Source organism: Pelmatolapia mariae, linkage group LG16_19, assembly GCF_036321145.2.
Source record: "Pelmatolapia mariae isolate MD_Pm_ZW linkage group LG16_19, Pm_UMD_F_2, whole genome shotgun sequence".
NCBI classification, from domain to species: domain Eukaryota; kingdom Metazoa; phylum Chordata; class Actinopteri; order Cichliformes; family Cichlidae; genus Pelmatolapia; species Pelmatolapia mariae.
The window spans coordinates 50457637-50471366 of record NC_086241.1 but is presented as its reverse complement, the minus strand read 5'-3'; the positions used below and the strand labels follow the sequence as shown (position 1 = coordinate 50471366).

Sequence of the window (13730 nt, the reverse complement as noted above, 5' to 3'; positions counted from 1 at the left end):
GAAAAGCAGATCACATCAGCAAGGCTTCTTTTCAGAATTCAAAGTCCTCAAACAGACAGTTTATTGTCAAACTTTTTGTAGCTCATCCCAGCAAAGTGTTTATATTTGAGCATTAAAACCTGGTGACATTGCTGAGGCACAAGATAATCATTGTAGCAGTGGCTTAAATATTCTAAAAATAAAAAAAAGTAGTTAAGAATTTCTCATGGATTTCTGTCTGCTGAGCTACTTATGTGAAAACAAAGTACTGTTTAATATTCGCTATCCTTGTAACAACTTTGCTAATGCAGTTAGGCAACTCAGGGAAAAGGGCACCCAAAAGATCCAATATTGGTACTACTAGTCTAAACACAGAAACTAATCACTACAGATCTTTAATTGTGAAATGTAATTTGTGAGCTTTTTTTTTCTTGCTGTAAATCAAACTTCTGAGTGGGTTTTCTGGCATGCTCAGATGAAATCATGGGAAACAAGAACAGGTGCTTGAACTTCTAACCCACAGTTGTCTTCATCAAATAATAAATATAAGTACATTTTGATTCCAGTGTTGCAACTGACGGGTGTACAGAGTCTTTTTTGCAAAAACCACATGTTACACAGGCAACAGATGTCATTTGTAAACAGTAGATTAAAGCACAAGTAATCTTACAGAAAAATAATAGAAATGTATGCAGACTGGTGGCAAATTAAAGGAATTTAAAGTGAGGAAATGTGGTGGCTTTGTTATACTGTGGAGAACATTTGGTTAGCATGGTGTGGGTCCTGTGAACCCTTCAGAAAAGTTATGAGGATGGTTTTGGCCCAGTCCACATTATACGAGGGCTCGGTGAATGGATTGATTTGGGTGGAAATTATGTCACCAGGTCTCTATCAAATTTTTTTTTATATGACCACCATCATCGAAACACAAAATGAGGGTGCATGTTTTGGAATAATGGTGTTCAACTCCTCCAACAGAGTTTCAGACACTTGCAAAATGAATGCAAAGGTACATTTAAGGTGTTCTGGTAGCATTTTGTCACTTATTCCTTGCATTTATCAAATTTATTTACATTAATGGTGACTTAAATTATGGTGTTGATATTAAAATACTATCATTTATCATTCAGGGTTCATATATATTTTCCACAAACAAAATGCCCATTTCTTCACCACAGGTACAGAGATAAGAATTCACCAATGTAATGTGTATATGTTTCAAGGGCCTTTGTGGGCTTCAGGAATGTCGTCCATTGAAGTCTGTGGAGTGAAAAAGTTCAACTGTCTTCAGTTATTTGCTTTGGTGGAACATTGTCAGGACCATAGTGTGCTTTTGAAGTGGAGGGGACGTTAATGTTGGGGTCTCCATTAGTGGCTGTGTCTATCTGGTTACCCTTGCCAAGGCTCTTGATGATATTCAGGTTCATGCGGGCAGTTTCCATGAAGCTGTTTTCCAGCAGCCAGCCATCAGATTCAGAGTTGGGGTCTCCCTGTCTCAGGACATTTTCCAGAGAAGTCTGGAGGTAACGAACCCCGGTCAACACTGATAGCTGAAACGAGACAAGAGACCCTTACTGACCGGCTCGCTCATAGAAATAAACACAAAGCATGATGCAAAGATGTTAAAGTGGCTGAAAAAGTTAGTCAGATTTTGTGAAGTTTCCCTTTAAACCCACCAACTCTGACTTGTGTTTCCTCACCTCAAATAACCAGGTGATGAGGACTGTGAGGCCGATGGACTGCATAATGTGTATGTAGTACTCCAGCAGCGCCTGTCGACACCCTTTCATCCAAAGGTTTAGCTCCTCCGTCTGGTGCTCATAGTTGAAGTGTGCAGAGTTGTTGGTGATCTGCTGCTGGATGCAGGGCCGGGGAGAGTTGATGTTGCAGCAGCTGAATGGGACTCCATCCAGTAGGTACTTTCCATCCACGTTACTCCTGATTCGGCTAAAGTGGGAAACAAAGCTTAGAATTTCCCTTAATAGATAAGTGCTTATGTGACCAGATTTTAAATGTGATGATGATTGTTTGGGAGTATATTTTTATATATTTAGACAGTATTTTATTATTATACTGTGCTGATCTGTGCTTCCTGCCATGCCCATTTTTTCTCCTGTTTTAATGGAACTGCAAGTGTTACTGAATATCAATAGCACAGTGTAAGAAATTATATATCAGTATCAAATATGATGCAGGGAAATTATAATGAACTAAAACTCAACTAAAAATTCAAACTAGAAGGGAAAAAACATTTTATTTGACTAAAATAATGATAAAAACTAAGTGAAATGATTGTGAACTTGGAAAACTAACTAAAATGAAATGAAAAAACATAGATGAAATATCCTTAGTTTTAATATATGTTAGCTTGGTAAAAAAAAATTGTCAAAATTTGTTTTGTGAGGTTTTAAAGGACACATTTATTTAGACTTTAGGTGTCTACAAGATTGTGAGTCAACCCCTATCAAAACGCTGATGTTAAACTGAATTAAAATGAGAAAATACAGAACTATAACAATTCTGTTGTTTCTTTCTCTGCTTGCCATTTTAACACAGCCTCTTAAATATGAAAGCACTTTACCAAAATAGCACCCTGTTTCTGCAGTTTGTACTTACTCCACCACCTCTTTTTGGGACATATCCAGGTAACGGTTGCTTATCCACTGAATTTGAAACCAGTCCTTATAACCGTTGTTTCCACAGCACTGAAACTGCACCTGCAGCATGTCCACGGTGCGCTTTAGGAAGCAGCGTCCTGGTGTGTCTGTGTCCTTATAAAACCTCATGGCCTCTGTCAGTCCCAGGTTCAGAGACTCTTCCAGTTCCCAGTGCATGCAGTAACACATCAGAGCCCCTACCAGCACACAAAAGGTGAAGAAGAAGGTGCATATGATGTAGGGCAGCATGATCAGCTTCCAGCGCAAAAACTTGGTGGTGTCCACACAGTCGTAGCAGATTTTCCCACCCAGGAAGTTTATGGCACAAGCGATGAGACCCACAGCTATAAGCGTGTTGGGAACATACTGGATGTCCCTCTCAGCCATCACCTCTCCTTGTTTATGGAGCTCCACCTTAAGGAAGAGGCCTAGGCTGAACAGGATGGCCCCCGTAATTACCGAGATCCAGTTTAGGATCCAGAGCACCTGGGCCAGCTTGTCTCTTTTGGTCTTGGTAAACTTAACTCTTAAGACTGCCATTGCCCGTAACACTTCCCTGAGTTTTCATTCAAGTCCAAGGTGGGATTAAGGGTAGGACACAGATAGAGCTGGAAAGAGGAACAGGTTATCTTCCAGGGGATGTGGAGGGACAAGTAGAGGGAGTTTGGTTGTACAGTTCTCTGAAGGTCCTTTCATAAGCAGCTTAGCCTGGTAGCCGAGATTGATATCGTGTGGATGCTGCATTATGGTTGTACTGTAGGTGGTCTGTAAGCCTGTAGCAGTGAGAGTAGATAAAAAAAATCTCATATAACTGCACAATTTCTAGAAAACAGAGACACTGTTAAGAAACACTGCGCTGAAATGTGATCATCTGTATATATAACCAGAAATAGTATGATTTATATATAACCAAAATATATTGAAGAAACTGAAACAACTCTTCCCTCCCTCTAAAATCCCAAATAAATCCACGGCACTCACCTAAGTGTGATCATGATGAACATTTGATAACACTGCCCTTCTGATTTTCAGGTTGTTTTCTTACAAACATCCTCAGATTTAATCCAGAGCAGCGAGTAGTCGTAGTGACACAGATAGCGTGAATGCAGCCACAGCAGCATCAGAGTGAGACTAGCAGCCAAGCCCTGAACCTCCTCCTAATCCCCTTTAGTCATTAATCAGTCCTGGGCCCCATAAGGGATTTGGACCCACCTTCTGCCACCTATGCAAATCTGACTGTCTCGACACTGTGAAAGTAGTGGCCGATTGCCTTTCTGTGTGTGTGTGTGTGTGTTACCAGTAAAAGTTTTACAAAAGGATAAAGTTAAAAAAAAATCATCTTTGCATCAGCAGTATTGCCCTAACTGCAAAGTTTAAGTCATCTTTTAATGATGCAGAAAAATAAACATACAGTCTTTGGTGGGGTTTTTTTTTTGTAATGAAGACTACATGAATAATAAATGCTTTAAAAAAAGGTTTAAAACTGAAGCAAATTGTGGTTGCAGTGCTCTCTAGTGGTAGAAACTTTGCAGTCAGGCTCCAGCTACTTTCATTATTTCATTTTGATTTGATTTTTCTATAAAATTCTTTGAAATATTTTGTTTTTTACCAGCTGGCAATCCAAAATGAAGACATTTAGTCAAGTGCAAAAGACAATGACAAAACTATGCAGTGATCTGAAAAGCATGTGGTACTTTTACCACTTTGCCAGTTAATAAAAACACTTCACTGGTCAGAAATGACAAAAACAAGATTTAAACTGGAAGAAAAAATGGGAGTTTTCTTCTGTCTTTTTACTTAAGACGTTCACTTTAACCCCTGATATTCTTACCTATTTTGTTCCCCGCCTGTAACGCACACGCAAACACACCGATGCAGTCACTACTCTGCAAATCAGCCAATGAAATGTTAACTGAGAGTGAGCTTAGAGGATTAACGTGGACGAAAGTAGCTTGTGTAAGAAGAGAACGTTACTGCAGCCAGCGGGCCAGTCAGCAAATCCACAAGGCAGACAGAACTAACAGCAGTCACCACTACAGAGACCAAGAGGGAAGTTTCACTGACCCACTGCGGAAAACTAGACCACAGTCGTTCCACCGAGTAAGTATGTGAAGACCCAACAAATGCAAAATCAGACTTACTAAAATCATCATGCTTCAGTCTGCTCTTCCTGATGTAAGTGTGGAAACACTTACATAAATGGATTTTCTAGCTTTAAGTGTGCGTGCTATTTAACCACTTAAGCACATTACATGGGCTACAGTTGCAAGACCTGTGCAATGCAGTAGGTAAAGTAGTTGTTAGATGTTTTCAGTATACCCACTCTTTTGTGTGTGATCTTCCTTGTCTTGGTGTCGATAGCACAAGCTCAGCGTGATGCTGGACACAGAGGGTCAGTGGTCTGAGGCATTGGCCAGCAATAACATAAAAGCCATCATCTGCTGGTTGAGGAAGCTTACAGCTGAAGGTAGAAAAGGAACATCCACTCATCATGAAACCAGTGCTCTGTACAATTTTTGCAAAGACCCTCTAATTCCACAGTTGTTTGTTGTTTCATTTAACACTGTATCTTCAACAAGGTTATACTGATGTGGGGGAAATCACTCCAGTATTTAGCTGCTGGGTACAGCGAACAGCAGAGTTTGCTAAAAAGGAGTTATTAACCTTATGTAAGTACATATTACATCACATTTTCAGTCTTTCTAAATGTGCAAACTTAAATTTGAAGTTGAAGTTACTTTGAGTAACATATACTTTGGATCTTTGGATCTATTGTGTCTTAATTATTCCCTCAGGCTTCAGCTGTTGCCAGGGTCTGTGGATGTTCCTGGACCGCGGCTCCTTCACTAGAGTGCACATGTTACTCCAAAAATTAAGGAACCTGCTCACATTGGCCCAGTGGGGAAGAAAACATCTCTGCTCAGCCCACCTCTGGCATGGTTTGTGTTACAAATATCCTAATCTTTAATGCTGTGACATGATAAAACCCTTTCTGAAATGTAATGTCTTCTTTATGCAGGAGTGGGAGTCCCATGTGTGGTCTGCAAGGACACATACAGCTCCTCAGACATCCGACCTGGTTGCTGGAACAGAGAGCAGAGGATGCTGATGCAACACATCTGGCTGGGACAGCTGGTTCAGTGGTGGGGCATCATGGGGCTTCTGCCAAAGTTTCCTGGTATAGATATCATCACATCCCAATAAACTGGGATGAAGAACTGTTATTATACCTCTAAATCCTTTTGTTCTTAATGTTTGGTTGTCTGTTGTTTCTGTCAGAGACCCAAGAAGTGAAGCGTATCACTCAGATGTGGAAGGAAATGGATCACAGCCACCGAAAAGCTGGTCTTGAAACACAGGGGTAACTCTGAAAGGGTTTCATTTTAGAGCAAGTCTCTCTCTGAACATACTTTATCAATTTCCTACCTGTTTTTTTTCTCCTTTAACTTCCTTACCTTTTATTAGACGGGAGGAGGGAGAAATGGGAAGATTCAAGTCTTTGATACAGAGCATGGTGACACAGCTATGCGAACAACATGGGTGCATTTGGATGTCTGGAGATTGCACAGATCCACGTTATCCTCCCCCTAATCTGCAGGCGCTGTTGAAGCTCGTGCTGATCCCTCATATCGACAACATGTCAGTCCAGGCCATTGTATCCATCCAAATCAGCAAAGCCTTTCTGTGAAACATACTGATTTGTTGCTTCTCTATGTGCACTTACTCAAGGTTAAATGTGTCTTAACTTTTATGACACAGCTCATGTACTTCATCCTGGATGTGGCAAATTTCCTACAGTGCAAAGATGACCTCCTTCAGGCTTTTTGTCATGCGTTCACAATTCCATCCACCTTTTCCCAACAAATCAGAGCCTTCTGGATGCTTGATCATGGACACACTGAGGTATGCAGCTGAAAACGAAACATTAAAAACATTAGTGTTGAAACGGCCAAAATGGCATGCAGGTAACTCAAATGAGATATGTGCATACTTTAAAGTGATTTAATAATTTGCAAATAATAAGTAATGAAAGGAGCTACAACATTTTTTTCTTTTAATTGATAAGAAATTTACTTAACAAATTGCTGTGCACTATCTTACAACCAATCCCAGGCCTCCATGAAGCTATTACTGAGCCCAAAGGCCTCTGTTCCCGCCCTCTTCTGGCAGCATCGTTGCATCATCCATTGTCTCCTGACAAGGAAACAGCCTCAAGAGGCATTACGGTACCTCCAGTGGGCCAGGCCTGCAGTAGAGACCACTGATGATGCCAAGCTGTTTGCAGATGTACTTATTCAAAGCAGGTACTATATGTCTGATAATATAATATTATTAAATAAAAGCTCACTTACTGACTTACAGGCTCTATTTGTGCCTTCAACTTCTAGTTGTAACTCTGATGCTTGGGCTCTGTTGAAGAGAGGCCACACAGAGACTGAAGATATGAGCAAATACTTCCTCCAGACTTGTAAAGGAGTTGGCCTGTGCACAGAGGCTTTAAAGTACATTCTTGTTGAAAACAATGTGGGTGAATCACTCATTTACAGCAAGACAAAATGTACATACCAAGACAGCCTAGAAATGACTTTTAACTCTCCCTAAAAATCTTTATCAGAATGATGAAGATGGAGCTGAGACCACAGAGATGACACGGATGAAGAAAGGTATGAAAGATATTATTAAACAGTATTAGGATATAACTGAGATGTCATCTAATCACATTGTTTTGCAGAAATGCCACTATGTCCGCTGTCTGCAAAGCTGTACCGGGCTCAGAAAGTTGGCAAAGTATCAACAGATGAGCAGGTGAAATTGGTCAGAAAGGCTGTGAAGGAAGTGAGAAAACCAGATTCCAAGTTGAGGTACTGAGGTTGTAGATCTCACACTTGGAGCAACTGCTTGAATTATGTTAAAACACAATATGCATTAGACACCAGATTTATGACGTGCACTCTCATTTCAGGGAGCTAGTGTGGCCAGAGCACACAGAGAGAAAGCTCAACAGCAAGCAAATGCTTCTGCCCACCGAGGCGCTGCGTCTACTCACATGCAGCTCTTTGCCAGTGCACATGGCAATAGAAACACAGCAAACAGCGCATACAGCTGACCCAGAAGAAGAACATCCTGTCATTTACATTGTATATATTTTCATTGTCCTTCTTAATACTGGTTGCAATATACAATTGCAAAGGGATTTTAAATAATGGCAACCCTTGGATTTTATTTTGTATTCGCAGCAGCAGCAGCTGGAGACTCAAGAAAACAATTTTTCTTCTGAGGAGGATCTAAGATCCTTTTCTGCCTCATCCTCTACCTCAGCTTCACCCTTGCCTCTTATGAAGTGGGACCCGCTTCACACGTATAAAAGCACTCTGACCCTGCAGATGATTTCCTCTCTGCTGACGGATAGAAGTAGCCAAAGCAGGGGACAAGAAGAAGAACACAGACCCCACTCATCAGCTGTTTTCCTAAATATCCCTGAGCTGGTGCTGACACCAGATGGCGCCACAGAGCCTATTTCCTTCAGCAGCTTGAACAAAGACAGCATGGTAGAGCTGATGCTTTCTGCAGATGGTAAGCTTTGTCTTGCATTCTCTGCACACACCATACATATTGAGAGATACCCAAGAAATGGAAGCACTTTCTTACATTTTACAAGTGGGAGAAGGTGATGAAGCAGATGTTTTTCTGGAAGAAGATACTATCGGGGTTGACGGGCTTTCAAGACCTTCCACATATGAAAGCCTTCTTTCAGACACAAGGTCAGAGGTCATCATAAATCTCACAATGCTTATGAGAAAGTAAATTACTAAAACTGGTTGATATTTGGTGCAAGTTGAATTTCCAGTATGAATTTTGCAACAATCAGGGCTGCCTGATAATTATATCTGGCTTAATTGTCATCCACTGAGTGATCACATAACTAACTGCTACATGAGATCATGAATATATCAGTCTTGGCCCCTCAAATGTCACTCAGCCAACCTTCTCCTTTCACTGATTTTCAGTTTCACTGAGGTAGCCCCAACTCACTGCGTCCAGAAAAAGAAAACTCATCAGGTAGGTAATAATTTTAATTTTAAAGTACATAGTGACTCTTATGGTTCAGTATCTAATTAGCAGCTGTGTTCTCTGTGCGTGTGTTTACACTGTATACTGTATGCCACCAGCAAGAGGAACCACAGGGATGCTCCAGCCAACACCTCCCATGTACCTCAGCTGAAACAACCCACGACATGCTGACAGATCTTCATCAGAGCTTTGTTTTGAATTGGTCTATACCCAGGGGCTCGCCAGGGATGGGTGAGCAGGACACCTCCCTCCTTTTCTCTGTGTGTAGCTCCACCTTTCTTTACACATCTGTGAACCCCAGCCCAACCTGCAACACTGAAACCACCTCGGTTTATTTGGGCACAAAGAATGAGCGCCTCCCTGAATCCATATTAAAAACGGATGAATCCTCTCACTCAGCCTGGCTCGATCATTGCAAAATGGGCAAATGGTGGAAACAGGATGCTGAGAGTTGTAGTGTTTCCAGGTGTCTCATAGCTGCTACAGAGCTAAGAGCTGCTGTTACAGCAGGTGCATTTTCGGATCACAAAAAGTCTAAAGAAATAATAATATACCTCTAAAACTATGCACGAATCTATGCAGCCATTTGGTGCACAGTGATCAGTAGAGATAACAAGACATGTTGCCTGCTCAACCTTTAGAGCTCTGAAAACAATTCTATCTTTTGCAGTGTGTGTGAGTGTGTGTGTGTTAAGGGCAGACCCAATTGTTTGTCAGAGGAGCTGCAGGGGTGCAAGATGCAGGCACCAAAAGCAGGGGGGGCTTGGCTGCTAGGAGAGGGAGATTGGAGAGGAAGTGAGGTGTCAGAGATTGGTTCCCTTAACCTTGCTGCAGCATTCAGTGATCCATTAAACAGCATCCCCTCCCTCCCTCCCCCACGTTTTCTGTCAAAGGGTGTACCATCTACCACCGCAGGCAGACCTCCCTCCATCTGCTGATCACCGCTGAGCCTCAGGGAGCGATGGCCTGTTGGCCCATACTGATGCCCCAACCTTGTTGCAGAGACAATGGTTAAAGACGTAACAGTGGAGCAGTGTTGCATAAAAGATAATAGTGTCAGACTTGTTATTACCAAGATCTCCATTTATGTGATGTGTTCATCACTGGATTATGACTTCTAAGGAAATTCCAACAGAAAACAATATTGATAACATTTCTGTTCATTTGCAGATGACAAGGGACCTTCTCGTGTTCTAGGTCAGCCTTATTCCTGTGGACTCGTCAATTTTTTGGACTTCACTGCAAAGCAAAAAGGAGAAAACAGTGATGGAAATCAGGTACTTTGTTCAGACACACACCGTAAAATGTACAACATGTGTTATGATGAGTCTATTATGCATTCATCACAAGAACATAAAAGCAAAAATTGTCAATAGGGGTCACTATTGTTCCAGTTAAGATGCTCAATAATATTTGGATGATCTCATTTTTAGTCCCGGAGGATTTCAGTTCATCACATCACAGCCTGGCAGGTCCCCTCTTTAGTACCTTTCACCCACATTTCTCCCGTCCCTCTGCATAAGCATCACTGCTTTTAAGACCTCCGCCTACAATGATGTCATTTTCCAAAATCACGTAAGCAGGATGACTGATTTTTATGGGGAATTTTTCTGGAGCATCTTGGAGCACAGGTGAAACATCCACGAGATGCCAGGAACATGGTTACCATTTATTTGTCAAAACCAAAGTGGCCACTGCTCTGTAACACATTTCCTTCCATTTAAATGCTGCTTGTGCATTGACCTGAGTGTTACACTTCTAATAGCACTGTGCAGATATGACCACATAATTATTTTACAGAGGTTTCATTGGATAATTGTTTAATTGGGATGTAGTCACCTAATTATTTTGCTCTGAACTAGGGACCATATGGTGCTTGGCAGGTGAAACGCAATTAGGCCATGCTAATTTATGATGATTATACCTGAGCATGACTGAACAGCCTATACTGTACAAAAATGTGTCTATCAGGGCCAATCTATTTTAGTTGTAGAGTGCATGTTTGGAGTGATGGCATTACATTCATTACCCTGCAGTTTCTGTGTAAGCGTGGGTTTCCAGGGGGTTGTTTAGTAGGAAGGGCTGTTAGCGTTACCTAATTGTTCACTGAGGCCAGAAACAATACTTGTAGGATTTGCTTAATTGGCAGATAGAGAGATTAATCACTAATGAGTGAAATTAGTTGAAGACAAACACTTAATGACTGATCAAACTATCATGTTCTTTGTGCCAGAGCGACTAAAGATAATAATAAAATCGGGATATTAAGCAGTTATTAGTTCAAACTATAAATTTGGATTTGGCCCCACATGACCTCAAGCATGACTGTTCGTGATGATTACTGGCACAGTTATAAATGAGATTTTCACCATGTGGAGCAAACAAAGTCATCCATCAAATCTTAGGGGCCCACTAAGAAATCACGGCTGCTTAAAAAGATATCACAAAATTAAATACTATCGACTCTGCTGTCTTTATGAAAACACCAATATTTGCACAGAGAGAGGCGGGGAGCGTTTGTGTGGGGTGATGTTGCATGTTGAAACGTTCAAGATTCAAGGGGGAGATGAATGGCCTCTATTAGGAGCATTTAATCAGTAGCTGGCCCAGTGCTCCCAGTCTCCTGCACCCCCTGGGGAAAGATTAATGGGTACAGGATATTTCATCAGGTCCTCCACATCACTGCTCAGGATATGAGGCTGTAATTGTGTCTGTTTTTGCTGTTGTTTCGCGTTGCAGGCAGAGAAAGATGAGCCCGCAGGTTGGAGCAGTTCGGGGAAGGTTTCCCAAGGAGCCATAAGGAGTGGCAGAGCAGGATCGAGAAAAGGCAAACGAGTGAAGAGAGCATGATCATCTGCAAGACAAGGAACAGCCTCTTATGTGATGCATTTTAAATATATTTAAATTGAAATCTAAAGGAAAAAAAAATCACTCCTACTATTAAAGTTTGCCACAAAGAGTGTTAACCTCCACCAGATTCATCCTCCAATCACCTGTTCAGATACTTTTGACAGCCTTTGTTCCTGCCCAGTGGTACTGTCCCACCTCACCCTTAATCTTCTGCTGTAATGTCTCGTGTCAGCAATACTCAGTAATTGATGAGACATGAATTCTTAAATATTGCTATGAACTAAGACTCGAGTAAAGAATAGTCTGAGTTACATTATGTCTTTTTTGACTTTCCTATGATGAACATAACAATGTTGCGTGTTTCGATTCAAGTATAGATGCACTACATTTAAAATGCACTTGTGATGTCCTTGAAAATGATTGTGCACTTTAGATTCTTCACTGGTTTCCTCCTCTTGGAAAAAAAAGGGATGTTTGCTTTGCTGCCATTGCATCTCATGAAAAATGGATGACCTCCCAAGGCTTTCTTCTGCCCATTGCTCTTCATATTTGCACAAAGCCCAGGGACTGCATTTGGGTTAGCATCCTCCCTCCCTCCATCCTCCCTCCTTCTTTCTCTCCCTCTGTGGTTTGTTCGCAGGGTGAATAACTTAACACATATTTCAGCTTGACACACTTCTGCTCTGGGTTTCCCCTGGGTGCCCAGTTCACGAGCCCACACATGCTGTATTATTTAAAAGTGGGGTTTGGAGTTCTGTGCGTGTAATCTCCTCTTTGTGTAAGGGCCGGGGGACTGCCTTATGAAGTTGTTCGGCTTTTCCTTATGACCTTGTATTTGTGGCTAGACGATGTTTCAAATGTAGCCAAAGACACCAGAAGCATATCAGCACAGTTATGTTTTTTGGCAATATAATCTTTATTTTTTTTTGTAAAAGAAGTAAAACACATCTCACAAACAGCACAGTCTGTATCATAGCAAAAATGGTGTACAGTACAAAATGATGGATTGCAGGAAATAGAAATCCGGACAATATATCATGAACACGAGAATAAAAATCGAACGCAGCAAAAATGCACGAGGAGGATAATACATAACGCCTAATGACGCTAAAAAGCAAACTGTCTCAAAGTCTTGGAGTGAAATCAGCTTTCAGCTCAACACACACACACACACACACATGTCTGGTTTGCTATCCTCGTGGGGACATCCCATTGACATAATGCTTTCCCTAGCCCCTTACCCTAACCCTAACCATTAAAAATGAATGCCTAACCCTAACCCTTACCCTAAACCTAACCATAACCTAATTGTAACCCTGACAGTAAAACCGCATTTTGAGTGTGAAAATTGCTTTCAACCCCGAGGGGACCTGGATTTTGGTCCCCACGGTGCAGAAAGTCCCCACCAGGATAGTAAAAGTCAGATTTTGGTCCCCACCAGGATAGTACGAACCCGTACACACACACACACACACACACACACACACACACACACACACACACACACACACACACACACACACACACACACACAATAACTCAAGCTAATCTAAAAGCTGATACCATCGTGGAAATCAGAGTGCGGTGGCGAAAATGACAAATAAATCATGTGCCGGCAGATGATGCAAAAAACCCCTGCAGTTTGCAAGATGGATATAAATAGCCACATGATGTGTGGAAAACTCTCATATAAATACTTGTCATTGTGTTGCGATGACTGTTATGGTGAAAACTGCAGGATTATTAATCTCCTAAAGGAAAATGTCTTAATAGGAGCCTCTGATGGTGATGCTATGCACCCAGAATACACAATCCACAGTGGATTTTCCAAACACACTTCAATGTTTTCAATTTTTAATATTCTTGAGTGTAAAAGCTATTCCACATTTTTCATCTCTGTATTCTACAACATCACATTCACAATCACCAGTTTTGGCCTTGCGTGAAGGCCAGTGATCATACTGTCAACATGAAACATTCAGACCTTGGTGCAGCATGGCAGCAGGTGTCTTACCCACTGGAGGGCACTGTGAGCAGTGCAAAAGCTAGGTGGCCAAGAAAAGGGTGAGACACCTTGGCCAGCTCACCAGATGGGCTCACTGAAGCGTGTCAGATGGCTGTGACAGCTACCTGCCCTTCCTTAAGGACTGTCACTATGTATAAACAAACCAT

At 41.5% G+C, this 13730-nt stretch overlaps 2 protein-coding genes across 2 annotated transcripts; one reads left to right on the top strand and one right to left on the bottom strand.

Moving 5' to 3' along the window:
- Positions 1-37: 37 nt before the first annotated feature.
- LOC134645004 (photoreceptor outer segment membrane glycoprotein 2-like) lies at positions 38-3776 on the bottom strand. The gene is made up of 4 exons (XM_063498219.1): positions 3618-3776; positions 2596-3409; positions 1680-1926; positions 38-1529 (listed from the first exon to the last, which is right to left on the bottom strand). Exons 2-4 carry the CDS (start codon positions 3174-3176, stop codon positions 1257-1259), a joined length of 1101 nt encoding a protein of 366 aa, XP_063354289.1. The 5' UTR covers positions 3177-3409; positions 3618-3776; the 3' UTR covers positions 38-1256.
- Positions 3777-4541: 765 nt separating this feature from the next.
- Positions 4542-11869, top strand: LOC134644608 (uncharacterized). Its single transcript, XM_063497695.1, has 19 exons — positions 4542-4736; positions 4998-5103; positions 5216-5305; positions 5432-5575; positions 5656-5814; positions 5916-5997; positions 6102-6291; positions 6396-6539; positions 6750-6940; positions 7025-7160; positions 7252-7300; positions 7369-7498; positions 7600-7774; positions 7874-8210; positions 8296-8398; positions 8645-8696; positions 8807-8939; positions 9879-9985; positions 11448-11869. The coding sequence occupies exons 1-19, from the start codon at positions 4542-4544 to the stop codon at positions 11556-11558; spliced, it is 2634 nt and encodes an 877-aa protein (XP_063353765.1). The 3' UTR covers positions 11559-11869.
- The last annotated feature ends 1861 nt before the right edge of the window (positions 11870-13730 follow it).

Coding starts and splice junctions, on each gene's coding strand:
- LOC134645004 (XM_063498219.1), bottom strand. CDS start 3,176: ATGGCAGTCTTAAGAGTTAAGTTTACCAAGACCAAAAGAGACAAGCTG. Junction 1,927..2,595: donor TCCCAAAAAGAGGTGGTGGA/GTAAGTACAAAC, acceptor TTCCCACTTTAG/CCGAATCAGGAGTAACGTGG. Junction 1,530..1,679: donor TCATCACCTGGTTATTTGAG/GTGAGGAAACAC, acceptor GTCTCGTTTCAG/CTATCAGTGTTGACCGGGGT.
- LOC134644608 (XM_063497695.1), top strand. CDS start 4,542: ATGTTAACTGAGAGTGAGCTTAGAGGATTAACGTGGACGAAAGTAGCT. Junction 7,301..7,368: donor GATGACACGGATGAAGAAAG/GTATGAAAGATA, acceptor ATTGTTTTGCAG/AAATGCCACTATGTCCGCTG. Junction 9,986..11,447: donor AAAACAGTGATGGAAATCAG/GTACTTTGTTCA, acceptor TTCGCGTTGCAG/GCAGAGAAAGATGAGCCCGC.